The sequence below is a fragment of the Neolamprologus brichardi genome, chromosome 17 (assembly GCF_056152115.1).
Source record: "Neolamprologus brichardi isolate AB-2024 chromosome 17, ASM5615211v1, whole genome shotgun sequence".
Lineage (NCBI taxonomy): Eukaryota > Metazoa > Chordata > Actinopteri > Cichliformes > Cichlidae > Neolamprologus > Neolamprologus brichardi.
Genome location: NC_142120.1, coordinates 34,650,943 through 34,672,867, shown reverse-complemented (window position 1 = coordinate 34,672,867; position 21,925 = coordinate 34,650,943). Strand labels below are relative to the sequence as shown.

Genomic DNA, 21,925 nt, shown 5'->3' with positions numbered 1-21,925 from the left:
TTATCAGTGTCCACTTCCTGCAGCCTCTCAGCAGTCTGAGGTTCGTTGTGAGATAGGAGACTGCAGCGATCTTATTTGCAGAAAAAGAAAGCTGTAAGCTCACACTCAATGCATTTAACACAACTTGTCAAACATGAGGCTTGGGGGGCCAGAATCAGCCCACCAAAGACTCCCAACATGGCCCACTGGAAAGCTTTGGAAAATGTGAAGGTAGGTAGGTCGATTTTGGACTTGCACAGCTTTTACGTACTGACAAAGACCTCAGGATCCATTCATATTGCACCAAAATAACTAAGTCATACATAAACATTTAAATGACAAAACACGATAGTTTTACTGCTCTGCCCATCTTAAGGGTTTAGTCAGTCCCTCATTTAAACATCTAGCACTTACGCCCAAAGTAATGGTACATATTTAGTCATGATTTGGATGTCAACCTGAAGCACCGCACAAACAACTTTTTTAGTTGCCATCATATAAAGGTCACAGTTACAAATGGAAACACCTGCTGTAATATTAACATTTTCCGTGATACTAAAGATATATATACAAAGAGGAGACTTTCAATTTCGATCTTTAGATTTTCTCAGGAAGGAGAGCAGGTGGTGCCACAAACATGTTTTGCCTTGTTTTTTTTTACCTTTATACAGAAAACTTTGGCGTGCCGCTGAGCAAAGTGAAATTATCTCTATAATCTATAATCTCTCTTGGTGGTTTTAACACTGGAAATCAGTAGCCTTGCAGACATATTGCATGCAAAGAAACACCTATGGTTGGCTGAAAAAAATATAGCAGATAAAAGAAGAAAAGGTACATTAAAAATATAATTAACATCCTAAGGCTACAAACATTTTTGCTTCAAATGCACTTATAGGGCCTCATTATGCAGAATCACGGATTGGCATGCAGACTGGACCACAGGGATCACACCACCAACCTACTGATTAGCTGATGACCTGTAATATCCACAAGGAGAGAAGAATTTTCTAAGGAGAAGGACTTTAACACACCACAGATTTCAGCTATCATCAGAGAGCCTTATTATAAACAAGCTGTCCCTAAATGCTTTTAGGTCATGACATGATGAGGAACAGGAGTGTAGGCTGATCACCTCCACCTTAGAGCAAGGGGAAAAGTGAGAGAAGACAAGAAAACCTTGAGAAGCCCAGACACTTACTAGATGTAAAAGTCTGGTACATTTCAGATTAATTATGTGCTAAATAAATCAAAGGATGCTGTTCTGTTTCTTGACTGGATATCAGTGGGGATAAACATATTTGGCTGGTTCAATAAAGAAACCAACTGCTGGCTGTTTGAACAAATGTTTCTTAAAGATATGCAGCTCAGCAGGAAGAAATACCATCAGTTGATGATTTCATCAGTGTAACTCACAGATATGTTTATGCACAAGTAAGAGTTTGTCTAGAGGCAACATACCAGTTTGATCTGGTTTCGGTACCATCAGGGTAACAGCCCCGCGTCTGCTAATAGCGGAAGCAACAGCTCTGCTCCTCATATGTGAAAAAAAAGTGTAGCCAAGTTCATCCCAGTTTGTAAAAAGGCAGATGCTACAGCACCAGAGGCATGCTTGACCCAAAGGAATGTCATCATTAAACTTGGTTAAACTTCCTTTGCGCAATTCTCGAGATCTGTCAAGACAAAACTTCCATTTTTAGTGTCTTCAGATGTGCAGTTGATTAATATCAAGCCAATCTGATTTGGATCTGGAGACCATTGCTTTCACAGAGGCTGCCAATGATAAAAGCTTGACTACATGATGTACAAGCTGTTCTTATCTCATCACCTCCTTAGTAGGTATTTGGATGTCATGCTCATGTTGCATTATGCTAGCTGAAGAGAGAGACATCACTTCGATCTCGTCCCAAGGATTACGTATAGGCCTACACTCGAACCTATACCTGTTACACTGCTGAACACCTTCAATTTGCATGCATCTACTGAACTTTGAACTCCCACACTTTCTTGTGGAATCCCTTACACGTGTAGCTGTAATTGCTAGCGATTTTGAATCAATCTATGTGTGGTTTAATGAAATTCCTTTGAGGAATTTCTGGACATGGAGCGTTTCTATCTGTAAGAAGAATCAACAAATCACAAAATAGAAGGAGCGCTCCACACACAGACAGGCAAAGGAAATATGAAAGAACAAATTTAAAAAATGACTAATCTTAGTTTTACTGAGCAGGGGGACAAATTTAGCTTATTTTGGTATTGAAACTTAACAGAACTTCAGATTAAACCTCAAGTTTGGTTAAACTATTTTAATGTCTCAGCCCAAGTGTGCTTGCTTTACTCTGAAAACTTCACTCATTATGAATGTTTACTACCTCAGGGTTCTGTTGGGTTCCAGTTAACAGGATGTGGCCATGACATTGCCTACCTTTATCAACATCTAACCTTGATACAGATTAGTTGACACTATTTGAACGCTTTACCAGGCGTTGTTGACTCTGTGATGGTAAAATGCTTCTGCTCTGCATCACATAACAGATGGAAGTGTGTTAATATCGCTCCAAGCCTGATTGTCTCTGTGGTTTGGAGCATACTGGGATATTGATTCTGCACTCTTACATGGACAGCGGTGGTGGGGTATAAAAGACTTTCATGCACTTTGCTGCACATTTAGAATTAATGTGATAAAAGCTGAAAGTACACGAGAGATTTTGCATTATTTTACACTGTTTAATACAACTGCTATGAACTCTTTCTTTAGTAAATGTAGTGTTTCTACTGCTCCGGTACCAGCACATGTAAAAATACTGCTGCCAAATCTGTAACAATTAAAGCTTAAGCTAGTGGATCTCAGTCTATATAAACACAGGCTTCATTGGAGGGTCCCCCAATATGACTATTACCTATTCTATTCATGGCTATTAGTTATTCCCATAGACAAAGACGTGTGAACTGTGATATAGCTACTGTTTAATAAATGTGCATTTACCATCTTCTGTGGTCTCTTTAAACGAACTCTTTTGTATCTAATCACAGACTGTGGTTAGATACATTTTCATTTAAGTTTTAGTTCAAGGTTCGAGGTTCAAGGTTCCTTATCTGTCACATGCATAGTTATACAAGTATAACACACAGTGAAATGTAGCCTGACACGCTCCTCAACATGTGCAAAAATGAGTGGGGGGGGGGGGGGGGGGGGGGGTAGAGGAAGAACATTACATATATATATATATATATATATATATATATATAGAGTATATACATTGGGTGAATGTGCAGTAGTAGCAGCAAGCAGGTGAATTCTGTACATTAATATGAATAGACATCTGACTATTTTACAGAATAGACAATATAAGCATATTTAAAATTAAAGGAATTTGGAATCTACATTGTGCCTGGGCTTAGAGTGTCTGGAAGAGAGTCCTGTCTCAGTCAATTATAGATGATGTGAGAGAGCGGGTGTGTGTGTTTAGGGCTCGGATGGCTTGGGGATAGACAACTGAGGAACTCCTACGACAACTGAGGAAATTCAGGGTCTCTCCAAAGATCCTCAGGATTTTCTATACAGGCGCTGTGGAGAGCATCCTCACACAGAACATGACATCGTGGTTTGGGAACAGCTGTGTTAAGGACCAAAAAGCTCTCCAGAGAGTGATCCGTACAGCAGAACGCTGCTGCAGGATTGCTCTCCCCCTGCTTCAGGACACCTACACCAGGAGATGCCGGACTAGAGCAGCGCAGATACTGAAGGACCCGTCCCATCCTGGCAACAAACTGTTCCAACTTCTGCAATCCGGCAGAAGGTTCAGCATCATGGCTTTTGGTAATGTTGATACATATTAATTATTTGGAGGGGACAAAAATATTTTCTCTAATAGATGCCATAGCACCTCTCCTGGGCTACTTATAAATCAAGGGTTATAAATCTAGTGTTTAACTAGCTTGAGAATAAATAGTGTGGAAATATGTTCGATCACAGTCATTAAGGTCGTTTTTCTTGCTAACCAGAATCTGGATATTTTTGATCTTGTGACTATAAAAATAAATAAGGCTTACACATACACTGGAGCAGGTACTTGGTCCATTTTGGACCGCCTTTACTTTCCTTGCATCTGAGACTTCAGATCCCTGCTCTCCTCGCATTATCTTCTATACACGTGAAGCTAAAAGCGCTCCCAGTTTGGAAGCAGGCGTCTTTTGGATCCCCATTTAAACTGCTTTGAGGAATTTCAGGGGATGGATAGCTGCCTTTGGAGAAGTCTGACCTGATGTTTTTGTTCCCACAACTTCAAATTCCAGCTTAAATAACTCTTACTATCCATAATACACTTCAGCCACTTTCCCCCACCTCAGGCTCCTCTGAAGCTAGGATGTCTCCCTCTGAGCTCTCAACTTCTTTTTTGAATCAAAAGGCTAAAAACGTTTCAGCATTCAGATGTGTTCATCTAACTGTTGTAGTGCTCATGAAATGAAAATACATTTAACAAGAAATCCACACAAAAATCAAAACAGCATAATCATATCACATCATTCTGTTATCAAGGAGGACCTATGTCCTCTACACGGACAGAAGATAAAGATAAAGGGGCTTGTAAAGATAAAGATGTAAAGATAAAGGGGCTTGTAGACTATTCATGTAAAGCAAAAGGTTGACACGTAAGCTGGATTGAACTAAGGTATCAGCTGGGTTCACAGGCAGAATTACGCATTGCAACGTGCGCATCGGACAATTTCTTACCACGGTTCATTGTTCATTCAGAATTATTCTTAAGCAGGGCTGGGCAACTCCAGGCTTTGAGGGCCGGTGTCCTGCAGGTCTTAGATCTCACCCTGGGTCAACACACCTCAATCACATGATTAGTTCATTACCAGCCTCTGGAGAACTTCAAGACATGTTGAGGAGGTCATTTAGCCATTTAAATCAGCTGTGCTGGATCAAGGACACATCTAAAACCTGCGGGATACCAGCCCTCGAGGCCTGGAGTTTCCCCACTCATGCTCTAAAGCATTGGGCGTGCCGGTTAAATGGGTGGAAATAGAAATATGTTTAGCTCGAGGTGTATTGTGGAGAACAATGTTTTAAGACAGCAGCATTAACAGCTAAAACAAACAAACAAAAAGGGAGAATTTCTGTGCATAAGGCACGAAAACAATGGTTTTCATCATGAGTGAGAGGATTCTGGCCCCATTCCAAGTCTGTTTGCAGAGCATCAACAAACCCAGGTAATTAAATATTGACAATTTCCTTCTTGCATAGTTTTGTGCAGACACACTGTGAATGAGACCCATGCTTTTGAATTCATTACTGTCAAAATGTCACTGATTTCAAAAATCCTTTTTCAGTTCTCTCTTGGTGGTTTAACACCTCTGTATGCCCATACAGCTGTCCTTCTAACAGATCTCCTTTTCTTGAATATCTGATTGTCTTCATCTCTGCCAGGATGAAGATCTTCATACTCTTTCTCTCCTTTACTAATCCATGTATCACAATACACACTACAATAACAACTGAAGTGATGCTGTTTACTAAAACTCTGGGCTTTTAATCACAGGAAATACATACATATATATATTTAATACAGGAAAGTTTAGTTTGTAAAAACAATAGAATGAAGTACCTTTAACAAGGTGGTAGTGAAGATAAAATATTAAAATACGACTTAATCATTCTCAAGTAAGAATGCTCCAATTTAGCGGCTGAATTAAATAAAACAACTTCACTATAAGTTGAAACAGAAGAAGAAGAAAACAACAAAAATTATGCCTTAACAGAGTTAATTATGTTTATTTTTTATTACATAAAAGAAGCAAACTGCTGCTAGGACAAAAACAACTGAGTAGTCTTTTTTTATATATATATATATTAAGCTTCTTAGGCTATATAAACAACTAAAATAATAGCAAGATAGCCCTGATGATTTGGGAATGGTGTTGTTGGAAGTTATTAGTCTGTGACAAACACCATCTGACCAGAGTCCAGTTCTATGTGAGGGTAAGAGTCAGTGGGAAAGCCACAGGGTACTACAGTATATACAAGTCCACTTCAGATGGGCCAGGATTCATGGGTTTTACTTCATCTGGTGTCTGCACTGGGATGTGCTTTTCTGACTTCCTGAGTTACAAAAGGGAGAGATGGCAATGAGATTGATTAAAAAACAATTAACTGTAACCTGATGGGTGCATGACAAAATTCATCCAAGCTCGCTGTTATCCAAACATTTTCTTTTACCTTTGAAACATTAAGGCGATGATGCCCAAAGAGCAGAGAATCACCAGTAAAACAATGACGGAGATGGATTTCAGCGTTGCTGCTTTAGAAGGTCCTGCTAATAAGAGAAAATAGTGAACATCAATTTCTACCCATGTACTCTTCTCATTCTCATTTTCTCCACAGAAAATAATACATATAATATGGCATTTTATCAGACATGATGGCTTTGTGAATCTTTCATGTGCTTCAGCGTAAACATCAAAGCCTATAATGAAACTCAGTGGGATTCTGTGCTGTGCCTGCAGCGTGTCCTAGTCTAAAAAAATCTGGGAGGGGGGGGGTATTTAATGCTAAATAGTGCAAAGGCTTACATGGTCCGAAAGCAGGAAGGAACGCTAGGGGAAACAAATAACCAGAAGCCACAAGGAATACATATACAGCTAACTCAAGGAGCAGAAACACTATGAAGGCACACAAGTATGTGGGGCAACTCAAAGGACAAGGGAGAGGGTGAGAAAATAAATACAAAATGTGATGAGGCTGGGGAACACAATGTGAACAAATCAGGGATGACAGACATGCAAACCTGTCACAGAGAAAACTAATGGAAAGAATAAGAAAACAACAGACTATACAAAATAAGCTTAACGCAGAGTATTCATGAAAATAACCGTAAACTGATACAAGGAAACGAGGAACTAAAACTCACGATACTTAGAAATGTGGCGAACAAGAATAAACGATAATGGTGAAGAGATTAAGATCAAAGTGAAAATAAGTTCGTCTTTACCTTTGGTAAAGCACTGCGGCCAAGATTGAGTTACAAGAAAGACTTTGACCATTTAGATCACACTGGAGTGCACAGATGTTCTTCTCACTATCTCGTTTTCTGCCAGAAAATCCCCCACAGTCCATGGTGTCAGTAAATGACCACAAATAGCAGCAAGGCTCTGTGGCAGTGTTAACTCTGTTATTAGAGCTGTGTGTTAGACAAGCATGTGAAACCTCAGATACACGCCTTTCTTTAGAGACTTAACAGCTAAAATCTAAAAACAAGATAACATAGCTCAGCTAGCTAGCTCAAGGTGAGGCTTCACTTTGACTTCACACTGCTTTTCTAAAGAATACACACCATTCATAGCTTAGAATCATTAGCAGGGCATATTTGACCTATGGGATGCCCTTGAAATCCTTTTATAGGTGTTTGTGTTTCATCTGTGGTGCTTTTAAGGCAGAAAGATGAATTATTTCTGGATGCTACTAACTGTTAATTGTCAGTGTTTTGTTAAACTGCTTTGATGACTTCCTTAACAACCCATGTTTATCTGTCCTCGATATGGTTGTTCAGCTCTGAAAGGTCGTCTGATGATGAATGTTCCAGTTCTCTTCTCTTCTCTTGAAGAGGACGAAGAGGTGAGTTCATAAGCACGTTGGAAAGGATGCGGTTAGTCATTAATTTTGGCTGTAACGCCAACTGGGCAGGTAAAAATAAGCTGTCAGCAACCGCGAAGCAGATAATTACTGCTCTGGTATTGCAGTTTGGAGCATTCTGGGAAATAGACAATGATTGCAAAAATATCTGGCACAACTTCGCCTACTTCCAAGGTGCATGGAGAGGATGAAAGAATTCACAATGTAGGAACTCCAGCAACACTTAAGGGAAGATGAACAAGTTTAATAATTGACTAACGCGTTTCAGCTTGTTGCCTTCATCAGTGATTGTCTGGCACAGAAGAATATCTCATGCACTTTGGTCATATATTTAGTCTAGAATGTATATATTTGATCAAAACTTGAGAGGATTTTGTGTCAGTTCACACAGTTTGTTTTAATGCTGATGCAAAGTCTGACATTTGTGACCTTGCGCCTTTCATGCATGATATGATAATATGCTTCAAGTTCAAAGTGTGTGGATTGCTGAATTTCTGTTCAAAGAAGTGCACATGTGAAACTAAATTATTTGCTCAGATTAGATTTTTTTCCTCTCATGATAGAAAATAACTAGTTTTTTTTTTTTCAAAGAAATGAATATTTAATATATTATTTGGTCTTTGCGTGGAGGCTACATTTCTTTTTTTTCTTTTTTTCCCCCCCCCTGTCCCGTTTGGCTCTTTTGCCATCAGAATTATTGTCTAAAGGCGAAGAAAGATGCCCAACAGATTTACTTTACCAAATTGACCATCCCAGCTTTGCCGTAATGGTCCATTTGATTCACCTTTTATTGTTTATTTTATTTTAACTTGCTGAATACGGGACAGACTTGAATGGGGGAAAGAAAAGGGAGAAAGAAAAACAGCTGAGAAGAGGGACGGGGGAGAAGGGCAAAAAACAAAAACCAACAGAATAGCAGAAAAAAAAAATACATACAGTGTGCTTTGAGGTATGAGCCAAAAAGGGTGTAGTTTGTGTGTGTGATCACCCGTGTGTACACCTGTGAGCATGGACGCGCTTGTTTTTTAAAAGGTTCCTTCATGTAATGATCTGCTAGAGGGTGTGGGGAGCCACTGCCCCGTCCTCCAGGGCATGAAGCAGGTATGCAGGAGATCAAGACTCCAGACATCCAGAGGCCCTCAGAACACAGGAGACCAAGGAAGACCAACAGAGGGGCAGCCGCGCCACTGTCCCAGAAAGAGCTGAGGAGAGTCCCAGATGAGGGGCCACTCAGCAGCCACGGAGCAGAAGCCAGGGGGGGTTGCAGTGACGTGCCCGTGAGCTCCGCCGGCAGCCAGCTGCGCCTGAGTGACCGAGCCCCAGGCCGCTGCTAAGGAGTGAGCCGGTGTGAGCCGGGGACGCCCATCCCCGGACACAAAGAACCACCAACGCACCGATGTCTGAGGGAGTCCGCCCCCGGCAGGGGAAGGCTACATTTCAAGGATTAAAAAAAAAAACAAAAAAAAAAAAAAACACAACCCAGAAAATAAAATACTTGAAATATTAGAATATTGCAGTATGTAAATTACTTTTCAACCCTAACTAGTCCGAGGATTACACTTCAAGTACAAGCAACCACTGGTCAACAAGGTCCAGTGGGCACTGCAGTCTTCCCTTGTGTAGATAAGCTACACAAGGGAAGACTGCATTGACTACCACATGATGCTCATGAACGCCCTTCACAAGGCGGGTAAGCACAGTATATGGAAGACCAGGAAAGTCAGTCCATGAAATAAAAGCTGTAAATCACTTTATAATTACTTCTATGTTGATAAAATATTTGATATGTTACCAGAGAATACAACTACTAATCCATCAATAAATACTTTATTAAACAATTAAAAGCCTTGATTACATGATTCATCAATGCAGAATTTAAAAAAAAAAAAAAAAAAAAAAAAAAAAGTGGCACAATGTGATCTCCATACTGTAGTTCATATCTTACTGCATTTCTTTTTTCCCATTCACAGTAACATGTAATAAATAATTTAGCTTCTTTAAGATCAATCTCCATGCCCAAGTAAAACTTGATGTACTTAAGTCAGACAAATCAGACTTGCCTGACTTAACAAACAGGCATAGCTAACAAAGTGGCCAGTGATCGTTTCTCTAAGGGGCTAAAATCCATTTGCCAGGTATAAATAAGGACCCACACAAATTACTGAGTGTTTGAGCAGAAAGCGTAGCAGCTCCAAAAGACATGTTGTTACTGGCCGAAATAATACTCTGCAGAAAACTGAACAAATAATTTGGTCTACTTGTGTCCATCGAGCCTGATTGATACTGAAGATAGGAAAGTATTATATAATTATCGTTTTTGTACAAGAGTTAATCTCTGTGACAAAGCAATACATTGCATCAATGCCTGGCTAGAGGCAACATTTAGTCTGAGTAACTCATTATCAGTTTTAGTATTTTCATGAGATCTGAATAATAAATAAAAGAAATAGAAATCAAACACTTCCCACCATAGCACCAGAGCAATGGTTGACCCAGAGGGATGTGAACAATAAAGTTCCTATAGAGTTGTTTTTTGGTAATGTGAAGCTAGAAAGCTGTTAAGATGAAAGTTTCAGATTGAGCCTCTTGCACTGCGATATTAAGATGGCTGTGATTCTTTGGGATGACGTCCACAGAAGTTCAAATGGGTTATCAGGCACTGATGACAACCAGTCCGACGTGGAGCTAAGAGTCTATTCTTCACTTTAGTGGGATGTTGCTTTTGGTAAAACACTGCTGCAGCTCTCTGCAACCGCAACAAAGTCTGTGTGTTTTACTGGTCCACTGCAGGTGGGCCAGGACTCATGCATTCAGTGTGTACAGCTCCTCTGGGTCTTGGTTCACTGGGGTGTGCCCTCTTCGCCTCCTGAGACAAAAAGGACAATCAGGATTGAAATGGATTATAACCAGCCAACTGCAAAACAATGAGTATATAGAAAGACAATCCAAAAAGTATTTTTGTTTTTACCTTTGATACAGTAAGACTATCCCTGCAGTACAGAGAGTCACCAGTAAAACAGTGATGACCGTTGCTGCTGTGGTTGTTGCAGCGTCTGCTGCAGCATCTGCAAATGGGAGAGAAAATCCTTAATGTGCTCCAATTCAGTTTCTTCACTGAAAAGAGGTAGAACATGACTGCATCTCATTAAATACATCAATTCCAAGTCTGTGTTGTGAGTTAAGTGTTTTCAAACAATCTCAGAGAATGTACTGTCCTAAACACCAATGAGGGAATCTACACCGAGTCTGCTCTGTGGCCTTCAGCATTTCTAAAACGTCTTGCTTCACAAACCGCGTTTAGCCTCAAGGGACTCCCTGCTTGTCCATCGAGAAGTTGCATCACTGACTTACAAATAATACACAGACCATTATCACCACCTGCTTCCTTTTGCTACCAAAGCAGTCCTTACTTTACTAGACTTGCTTTGGATGTATCACAGTGGGGCCTGCGTGGATTAAAGAAGTTTGATCCACACATGCCACAGATGCTTCATGTTCCTACTTGCTCACTAATATATGCCACATAACAAGTGCAGTGATGAAGAGATAATCAGTGTTATTCACACCACCTGCTAGTGGTTCTAAAATATGTTATGGCTGATCAGTGTATTAAATGAGATCATCTCAGATAAGAAATAATAACGCCGTTGAAGCTTACCAATTTCAAGCGCAGAATGGTTGGCGTTGTTCATTGTGTCAGTCTGTCCTGTTGTCTCCATCACAGGTTCTGCTTTTCCAGTACAAAATAAATAAAATTTATGCAAATTAGTGCAATTGTAAAGGTAAAAGACGTAATCAGTGTCATGCCTGAAAAGTTTCTTATGCATGCACATGCAGCTTTGTGAAATGCTGGGGGAAAAGCAGATATCAAAAGGTTAAGCTTTATGTACCACTTAGTAAATTACCACAAGGTGGGGTAAGGTTGGGTGGCAGTGCTTGTGTTTAAAACAAACAAAACACAAAACAAAACACCACACAACCCCCCCCCCCCCCCCAAAAAAAAACAAACAAACAAACAAACAAACAAAAAAAACACAACCCCTATTGCATTTATGGCTTATATAACCTATGCTTTATTTCACAGGCTTATCAGCTGAAATCCAAACATACACAGCCTTCTGTAACAGCTAACCAATTCAATATGTCTTCACTTTGATAACTCTTTGAAAGTCTTCTGACATTTCTCAAACAATCCTTGGTTCATCACAAATGATTCTCCTGAGTTTCATTCTTTTGATAATCTGCAGATTCAGGTGTGGACAGTTACTGCATCTGCCCAGCAGGGGGAGCTCCCAATGCAACAGTGTTTTTCCTTTTGCAAGCCTCACTTAACACTAGTATTTCTTCATACATTTTTAACAGTAAATGGTATGGTTACATGGAAATGGCTGTGTGTGTGTTTCAAAGTCAAATGATTTGTTGTCATTTTTGTTTGGCTTTTTGCAAAGAGTCTTAGTACTTGAACAGCAATCTGAACTATTAGCTCTCAGAAATGACTGTTTTTAATATGATAATTAACTAGTGTTACAGCATTTATGATAAAGAATAGTATAGGTCTCCTTTAAATAACTGCTTATATAAATACTGCAATGACAGCTGTCTGGATTCAATGGAAGAGACGGCACATTAGCAGCTTCAGCTGTTGTTTTGGTAATGATATCTGTACTGCTTTAAAAGCAAACAACCCACACACATTTATGTCAAAGTATGATATTTTTTACATTTTACGTTAATGAAGCCCTAGTTTTGAAACTTGAGCCTGTGATCACAAAAAATTATTGTTGAAGTAAATTCATTTAGATATTGTCTTCATATGGCCCAGAGAAGTTTCAAAGATGGCTTCAGAAGCCCAGACTTATTTCTCAAGCACTTTGATATCCTGTGAACCAGCATTAGCAAAAATATCATCCATTACATGATTTTATATGCTGAGGGCACCAAAGTCCTGCAGCCCAGGTGTTGTACAATTCACTTTTTAAAATCCAGTTTCAAGTGCAGAGAAAGGCTTATTCACCTCTGCCTAAGACTTTGACCTTGGTATTAAAACCTTAGATGGCAGTTTCGGTTTCAGTTCCTCCTAAATTATTGTCATAAAAACTTTCCTTTGGAAGTACAGCAACTAGAGATGCACAATCTTTGTCTCCCCCGACCTGCTGTTTGCTTAGAGTTTAGTTACACGGCCTGCACCCATTTAACCAGTTACTCTTTCCAGTGTACAGCTCTCTTTCACCATTTGTGGTTGAAGTTTAACTGGAACTGCTTTTGAGGTTTGACCTGTTTATAGCTGCTGTTTGTTATGAAACAGATCTGGGTTTCAGACTTTGTGTCCCGTGTCCTGGCTTTAGCATGACAGGTAGGGAAGACCCAAAGCTCTAAAGGCTACCAACCTTTTGAACAGCACTGTGCTATTCAACACCCAACCATAAAAACAAACCTGTGCTGTTAATGCTAATGATTGTGAATCACAACATTGTAGATTCTCTGTAAAACCTCAAAAACTACTTCAGTTCCCTTTTCACATCATATTTACAGTACACAGTCCATTAAGTGCCCATCCCTAGACGTCCCTTATGTCACCAATGTAGAAAGTAGTTTCTGCTACAGGACAATTTTTTTTTTAATTTGAGATTTTAACCAATTCATTGCATAGCTGTGAGTGCCTAAACTCATCTGCTTTCACCTAATACAAGTGACAGAGTGGTTTAGTCCACTACATGATCTGGACTTGGAACAGCTGATTTATTTCTATAGGTGACCAGATTACTAAAAGTAGTTTCAAAGAAATTTGTCAACAGTTTCTATTGAAATTTTGGCATCAATGTGGCAAGCGTAGCATTGAGGACGCCAGACTATTTTACCACATTGACACTTTGAGTCAGACAGATTTCGTTTCACTAGTTCTAACGAAACATGTCCACACTGCATGGATTACTAAAGCGTCCAGTTTGTATGTTCAAGAACACACAACGTTTGTGTTTGATTACTGGCCTGTATTGTTCATACTTGCAAAGGACTGTGAGCGATTGAGGGTTTAGGCAGTGAAGACTACAGGATGTTTATATATGATGACAGTCCTATAATGTATGAACAGTTACACACACACACACACACACACACACACACACACACACACACGGGAAATCTCTAAGGTTGGATTACAAATTAATCTTTTTGAATTTCCTTCAGTCTTATAAAAACACTGAAGCAGTTAAAGAAAAGCACATGCCCTCAAAAGTATTCAACTTAATCACTGCAGGCACTGACAGGTTAGAATAATTGTGCAGTAAGTGAGTGGAATTTGAAGCCTATCCATTCTCTTCTGCTTTGGCACAGAGTCAAACAACCATTCGCACACAGATTCACATCTATGGACAGTGTTGGGGAGTAATGGAATACATGTACCGCCGTTACGTATTTAAAATACAAAATATGAGTAACTGTATTCCGTTACAGTTACCGTTTAAAAAGGTGGTATTTAGAATACAGTTACTTTGTTGAAATAAATGGATTACACGGCGGTACTTCCCTGTTTCATATTGTGGCGGGTCAGGCCTGTTTGGGTTTTGTTTGACAGCTACGTTCTGTTGTTCCAGCGGCAGCGTTACGGTTGCCATGGTTACAGGGTGATGCTCTCTCTCCGCGCGTTTCCTGGGTGAGAGAGCGCCTTTTTGTTGTTGTTGTGCTAAGCTAATAGGCAGAATGCTACCGGTATAGCTCTAAAGAATGTAGCATCATGGGCAGTGTAGTCCGTGCTGCAGGGAGAATGGACTGCCATACACGTTATGTGTCTGTGAGCGAAGGAGGGAGAAAAAGGAAAAGTATGAGCTGTCATCGAGCAAAAACGGGAGCTGGAAGCATGTAAATATAATAATAACCACTGCAGCCAAGAAGAGAGCCTGACGAGCCCAGTTGTAAGTAAGCTATTAAGACTCGACTGTACACCGTGTTCGTGTTTTCCTCCAAAAACAATAAGTTCCGTTGGAGCAGCCTTTCAACACCTCTCTCTGTCTCTGCTAGCAAACTTGACCCAGACAACAAAGTAAAGCTAGTTTTTCGGCTACGAGCCCGACACAGAACCCACCGTATTAGCCAGAGGTCCCTTTACTACGGTTCGGAGCCGCGGACCTTCAGTAACAGTAATAAATCACAGCAATAGCACATTCATGTAGTTGTAAACAGCATGATAATATATTAAGTAATCCAAAGTATTCAGAATACGTTACTCTCATTGAGTAACGTAACGGAATACGTTACAGAATACATTTTGAGACATGTATTCTGTATTGGAATACATTTTAAAAGTAACCTTCCCAACACTGTCTATGGGCAATTTAGAATGACCACACACAGACACACACAGAGTTCAAGAACCAGTACAGTTCCTTGGCGTAACCATCTTACTTTGACATCATGTGGTCACAGATAAAACAAAGCAGATTAGATTCTGAAGGGCTACTTCTGGCTCAGAAGCAGTTCGTTTTACATTCAACGTCTGGTGAGCCATTAGGTGCTAGAATAGCGTCTCATATCTGAACGGTCCCTTCTCATGTCCATCTTGGTCTCAAGCAGAGCTGATTAAATGACAAAAATATATTTATATTGTAGAGGGTGCCCATTTTAGTGATAAAGGTGTCAAAAGGCTTGAAAGAGAGTATAGTGGGGAAAGACCAAATAAACCCCATAATTTAGTAGCTTGTCGAACCATCTTTAGCAGCAATACTTTGAAACAATCAGACTCGCATCCTTGAGGAGGAAGTTTGCCCCACTCTTCTTTACAAGGTTGCTTTATTTCACTCGGGTTTGCCACCATTTGTTTATTCACAGTATTCTCAAGTTGTGCCACAGACTTTCAGTCAGGCTGAGGTCTGGGTCATTGCAGACCTCAGCAGCTATGCCTGGGATCACTGCCCTGACTCCATTTGAACAGAGCTTTAGCTGTGAGACAAATGGCCTCATATTTGACTGTAGAATACTTTATATAGTGGGGCTCATGGTCAACTAAATCACTAGGAAACAAGCCCAAATCATCACCTCTCTGCAACACCATGTTTGACAGCAAGTATGAGACAGAGCCACTGAACACAAGAGTCTCTATAAGTAGTCTGGGGGATGAGGTTAGTCATGACTTTGGGCGTCGGTAGCAACATTTCACCTGGCACACTTGAAAGCAACAGCTCAGCGGAAGCTAACTGAGAAAGTACGTATGAATTTAAGTTCTTTACCGTGGGTGGTTGTCTGTGTACTGGTTCCTTGTTCAAGCACTGTGCTTGCATTCTGCATCATCTGGGCAGTAGAAGCTGTTGCTGAGAAGAAAAAACCCACCTCTATTAATACTGTAAAAACCCTGACCACATCTCACACTGCTAAGATTAGTTGTAGCACGAATTATCCCTCTGTTATGAAACATGCGTTTGTTCCATTATCCCAAACTAAAACCCCATAACTATCTTCAAGCATGCATGGAGTTTTATACTGCGTTTGATTTTACATTAGTTAGCTTCAACATGCCACGTATATTACAATAGCTGAAAAATACATGCAGGATTTAATGTTATCTATCAGTCCATTTTCTTCCACTTATCCGGGGCCAGGTCGCAGGGGCAGCAGCCCAAGCAGAGAAGCCCAGACCTCCCTCTCCCCGGCCACCATTTAATATTAGTAACGGAAATTAACATTTTGTTTAACGAAATGTTAAAGAGGAGCTGGAGTTGTATTTGTTGCTCCCAGATTAATTTTCCTCAGATTAATAAATACAAACAGCAGCAGGATCCATATGAGCATCCCCAAAAGGAGCGAGCTGTGCACATTTACACTTGTCACATTACAAGTAGCTTCTTGTCTTCACTCATTTATGACTATCACTTAGTCATGAATGAGTAAACAAGCTTTCCAAAAAATGTGGTTAGTCATAGTTAACTTGAGTTAAATTTCACTAAACACACCTAGGCATGATTACTGTCATATATGTTAAAGAAATCACTCAAGCAGATCCTGTCTGACAAAGTGAAGTAGATGTCAAAAAGCAACACATCATGCTAACCCTAAAGAAAGCGTCATGGAGTGGTGAGCCTACCAAAATTACCCCAAGAGCCCACTGGCAGCTCATCCAGGGGACAAATCTACAAAAAGCCCCAACATTTAAAAAAAGAAAAAAAAAAAAAGATGCAGGCCACACTTGCCTCCGTTAATGTCAGTGTTCATGATTCAGCACCAAAAATAATAAAAAATAAATAAATAAAAAAAAACTAAGTTTTTTGTTTGAGTAAATAGTCAATGGACTGATGAGACAAAGGGTTGAGGTTTGCATTTCATTACATCTGGAATACAGCTAACAAAGCACTTCAGAAAAGAACATCATACCAACAGTCAAATGGTAGTGCAATGATCCGTGTCTACTTTGCTCCTTCAGAATTTGAACAACTTGCCATAATTGACTGAAACACTTATTCTCTCAGTCAGAAACTCCTGTAGGAGAATGTCCAGGAATTTCATGCCATGAAGCTCAAGTGCACTCTGAAAATGATTTTTAACTTAATGAATGAAATCATTAAGAAAAAAAACAAAACTGGCTTTCCAGGGTTAAGTTTGTCTAACACTTAGATTTGTGTGATGATCTGAAACATGCAAGTATGACAAATATGCAAATAACAAATGAGGAAGGGGAGGGGTGGGGGTTCACAGCCACAGATGTACACAGCAGAAATGTAAACTGCCCCACTGATCATTTACAGTTAACCTGAGCATGACAACTGCTGTGAAATGAATGACTCATAGGAGCTGGGGCGTTTTTACTTTACTGTTAGTACAGGCCCAAACCAAGTCCCATAATTTTCAAAAGTTAGTTCTTGAAGCGGTGATTATGATATCAAGATTGTCTGGTTGCTCAGCTGAGCTGTGTTGAACTATAATGATTAAAGCAACTAACCCTGGGAACACGACCAGAGGTTTCTGTTACTGGATACATTTTGATGTGACAAGAACAGATGCTCTTCATTTCCATGATGCTAAAAATCATAAATAAAGAAATAAAACTACATTTCTTGATGTCATTCAAAGCAGATTTGCTACATATCAAATATTTTTGTGTTGCTGTAGAACTTGAGGTTTCACTACAGTGAACCATTTCCTTTAATAGTAGCTGCACTGCAACACCTCCTGGATTACTTGGAGAGTCATTTCACCCAAATTACCCAGTTCAAATTTAGTCTTTTAGGACCATTTGCTCACTGTACACTTAAATAGCCCATGTTACATCTACTAGTTTGAACATTCCAACCTCTAACACTGCAATATATCAATAAGAATAATAACGAAACCCTCTCAGGCTCAAATTAAACTTTTTGTTGCTAATGCACAACCAAGTCCTGCAGTGGTACTTCTGAGTAAAAAAAAAAAAAAAACAACTCATAAAATATGTATGTGGGGTTGTTAGTTTTTAACTGTTGCAAATCGGCAACGCCTGCCTCGAGAGGGTTAAACTAAAAGGAAATTCATGTGTCTGACTTAGTTCATCTGCCATTTGTATGAGAATTAAGAAGCCTGATGGCTGCAGGTACTGGGGTTTGTTTTTGTTCCATAAGAAGTTGTAAAATGGGTGATAAAAGTAAAATGAGTGTAATACATACACAGACACTATACATGGATGATGGATCTAATATTAGTATTACTGCCACACCCTTGAGACATTTAGTTTCCTTTTAGTTTATTAGTAGTGGTTATAGGTCACGGTTTTTGATCGTCACAATCATGCAAATAGAGAACTTACTGATAGCGGAAGTACTGACGGAGTAAGAGGAAATATCAGTGTGACTCTCTGCAAAACCAAACCATCATTAAGCACACATGTCAGCAAAGTATGGCAAACACCATTTTCCTTAGACAGACGCTTACCTGTTGTTGCTGTTGTTGTACTTGTTGCTTTTGGTGGTTGTGTTGTGGTTATCCTTGGGTCAGCTGAAACATGGCAAAGAAATGCAAGAGATGCATTTAAAAAAAATTAAAGTGGGAAAGCTTAAAAAAAAAAAAAGTACTCTATGGATCAGAGATCTATTATAGATTATAAATCTATTATCACCGCATTCTGGCTGAAAGTATTGTAGACTTGACTAAGATCCAACTATTCCCCACGTCCAGGGTGTTCTACAGGTAGACAGTCAAATCCCTTTTACTTTGCATTAATTAAAGTTCTTCACTTCACTGCATTCCCATGATGCACTGCTCTGCACATCACCTGTCTGTCACAAATCACCCCGATACTTGTCTCCATCTGTTCCACTTTGCCTGCATTTTCTTCTCCTCTCTTGCGCAATGTTCGTTGTTTTGGATGGTTGACCATAGACATTTAAAAAGGCATCTACATTCCCTCTTTGCATACTCAGCTTTCCAACAGTCTCCCTCTCATTTACATACATGTACCGTGTCTTGGTTCTACCGACCTTCCTTCCTTTACTTCTCCAGGCTCTCTTAAACCTGCTTCCTGCTCCCACTCAAGATCACAACGTGAACATTCTAGTCCACACAGACTCATGTCTGACCTCACTCGTCATTATCATAGCAAACAAGATGATGATGATGTAAGCCCACCTCCACAATGACCTCATTTGTTGCTGCATCACCTTCAGATTTTTCCTCTGCCACTCCTGACTTCCTCATGAAGCACCAACCTTATGCTTTCACTAGATTAAAGACAGTACAACTTCTTTTGACTTCTTTTATATACTTCTCCATCAGCACTCTCCAAGAAAACAGTGTATCTATAGTGCTCTTTCTACAAAGCCTCGTGGGACGACAGCAGGAAACGTGGACAGCTAATGAGGCTAAGAGTGGTACACATTGTGAGTATAATCAGCAAGAAGGCAACTAGGAAAGTCAAAACAAATACAAAGCACAAGAGACAGACCACCAGAGTAAAAACTGGAAATGACAAAGACTCAGCCATGCATACTTGCAGAAAGATGACCATGAGACAAAACTGGAGAAACAGAATAAAGAACTAAAGGCAAAAATAGAGACTGAAAAGCATCAGATACTCATCTCCACCTGCATGATAAACAGAATTCTTTTTTTTTTTTTTTTTAAATCAAACCCATAAAACATAAGTCTGGGTACAAGACCCAGGGAAAGTGACATTTTATCCCCACTATAACTGCACATCACTGCCGTTCTTGTAAAAATAGATATCAGCACCAGTGCACTTCTTCATTCCTTAGGCATTGTCTAATTGTGTTACACAGTGTCTCAAAAAGTCCACTGCACTCACTTCCTCCTTACTAATCTTCTGGATCCCCTAAATTACTAAGTGTCCTTCCTCTGCGCTCCCTTTCTCATGTCCTTCTTTCATGAAACCTTAAAAGTGCTCCTTCCATCCAATGTTTTGAGTCTATAGACAACCTTTCATCAAATCTGTTTCCTAGCAGGTGAATAATTGTTTGTGGTGTGTAGAAACAGGTGCATGCATGAGATTGTCACTCTGTAACCACTCCCCTAGAGAAATATTCAATCATTTCCTTTTACAGTAGATAAGGTCACCTTTGCGCCAAGCTAGAGAGTCTAAAAAGGAAACTGCTCACAGTTCACATCAGCTGTGACAACACAAAAACAAACCACATGTGGGTGGCTTTCCACTGCACCCGAAAAGGAACCATTGCATTCTCTTATCTCTTGTAAATTTCAGACTTCCAGCCAGAAACCTGCCGTCAACAGTTCTAGTATGACTCTACATTTGATAAATCGGAAGCGAGGGTGTGCCAGTGTACTAGAGAGCGTGGGATGGTTTAGTCGGCTGGTTTGAGCCGAACCATCTCGACACACGGGGCTGTCAGTACTGTTGAGGTTTTATCAGTAAACAGAGGCCTAGTGTGACTTTTATTCAGCCAGAGACAGACAAAGACTAAATAATCCACGATAAACAGACATCCTTCGGTTGTGCCGCAGATACCAGCCACCAGCCTATGCTCTGTATTAATATTTTAAGTTCCTCCAGGGAACGCATGTAGGGGCTGGCCTTCTATAAACCCTCTCCACCCATCCAGAGCAGACTTTCAGGGTTACCTAGCAATTCAGTCATCCCCTGGGGTAATGACTGAACATAACAGCTCCCATTTTTCAAAGTAATAATGGATAATGGATTCGTGTTATGATAATACCAGTACTACTACTTCTGAGCACTCAAAATTCAGACTGTCAGCACTATTAGCTACCATTAGCTGTAATCTAAGAATCTAGGGTTATAACAAATAACCCTAGATAGATGAGAGATGTTTTCATCTTTGGCGTTAAGAAAAGTACCAGCAAATAATACTTACGTATACACACCAGCGATGGTTTGCTCCACTGTGCTCCAGGATTTTCGCATTTGATTAAATTTGAGGTTCCCGCTTTTCTCAGGTAACCATCCATACATTTGTAGCGAAAACGGGCATCTATTTTGAAGCAGCCTTGTTGTGGGAGGTTTGTTAAATTCAACTTTGGAATTTCTGGACATGGACAGCTGTTATCTGTAAAAATAATGATGATAATTTAAAAAAATAAATAAATAAAACCATACGATTAAAAATAAATAACCAGTATTTTTTGGCGAATGGTGTACGTAAGTTATAATTCTAACTCTAACTTCTAGCAATGTACTAATGGTAACCTGATGGCGTCAATAAAACCTTTTACATCATCACATACACATCAGGTAAACTCCGCTTCTAAGTCAAAAATTTAGCAGGATTCATAACGATACACACAATTGCGACTTTGAGCATTTAGGTTTCACTATGAAGATTTACGATACGGACCCGACTCCGAGACGGCGAGAACAATGATTTACCAAAAATAACAAACAAACAAACCACAAATCAAGCCGCAGGTATGTCTTCAATAAGCAATTATCCCCCTCCAACATATCTCACCGTAAAACGCTGAAGTGTGCGAGGTTATGCCTTCTAATTGAAGGACTTGTCTTTGAAGGTGATCAAATTTAATCACTGATTAAATAAGCGATCAGCTATAAAGAAAACAAATTGTGGCACGCGCAGTTTAAAGCACTTTCTGGAGCGTACTCGCTCGAGTTGAAATTTGTTTGCACTTACCGCTGCTGGATAATTGAGGCCAACAAACTATCATAACGCAGACGGGGAAAGCCAGTGAAACCAGAGCCATCGGACACCTCGGTAGTGACTTAAAACATGTTCACTAAATAAAACCAGGCCGGTAAAGACCATCGTCGCTGTCGCCGCGGTATTTCTTTATGTTCACACTTTCGCTTTATATCATGACACTCCCCTTGTGCTCGTGTGTGATCCGCCCATTTTAACAACTGGG

The 21,925-nt window shown here is 39.9% G+C and overlaps 1 protein-coding gene across 3 annotated transcripts; it reads right to left on the bottom strand.

Annotated features, from left to right (window-relative positions):
- Nucleotides 1–9,527: 9,527 nt before the first annotated feature.
- On the bottom strand, nt 9,528–21,871 carry il15ra (interleukin 15 receptor subunit alpha). Of its 3 annotated transcripts, none has more exons than XM_006806480.3 (8): nt 21,694–21,871; nt 20,920–21,111; nt 18,506–18,568; nt 18,381–18,428; nt 15,838–15,918; nt 11,274–11,345; nt 10,584–10,680; nt 9,528–10,481 (listed from the first exon to the last, which is right to left on the bottom strand). In XM_006806480.3, the coding sequence occupies exons 1-8, from the start codon at nt 21,761–21,763 to the stop codon at nt 10,418–10,420; spliced, it is 687 nt and encodes a 228-aa protein (XP_006806543.2). In that variant the 5' UTR covers nt 21,764–21,871; the 3' UTR covers nt 9,528–10,417. The 3 variants fall into 3 exon arrangements, with proteins under 3 accessions (XP_006806543.2, XP_035770547.2, XP_087686482.1); XM_035914654.2 differs by having other exon boundaries at nt 11,274–11,342; XM_087830356.1 differs by lacking the exon at nt 18,381–18,428.
- Nucleotides 21,872–21,925: the final 54 nt, after the last annotated feature.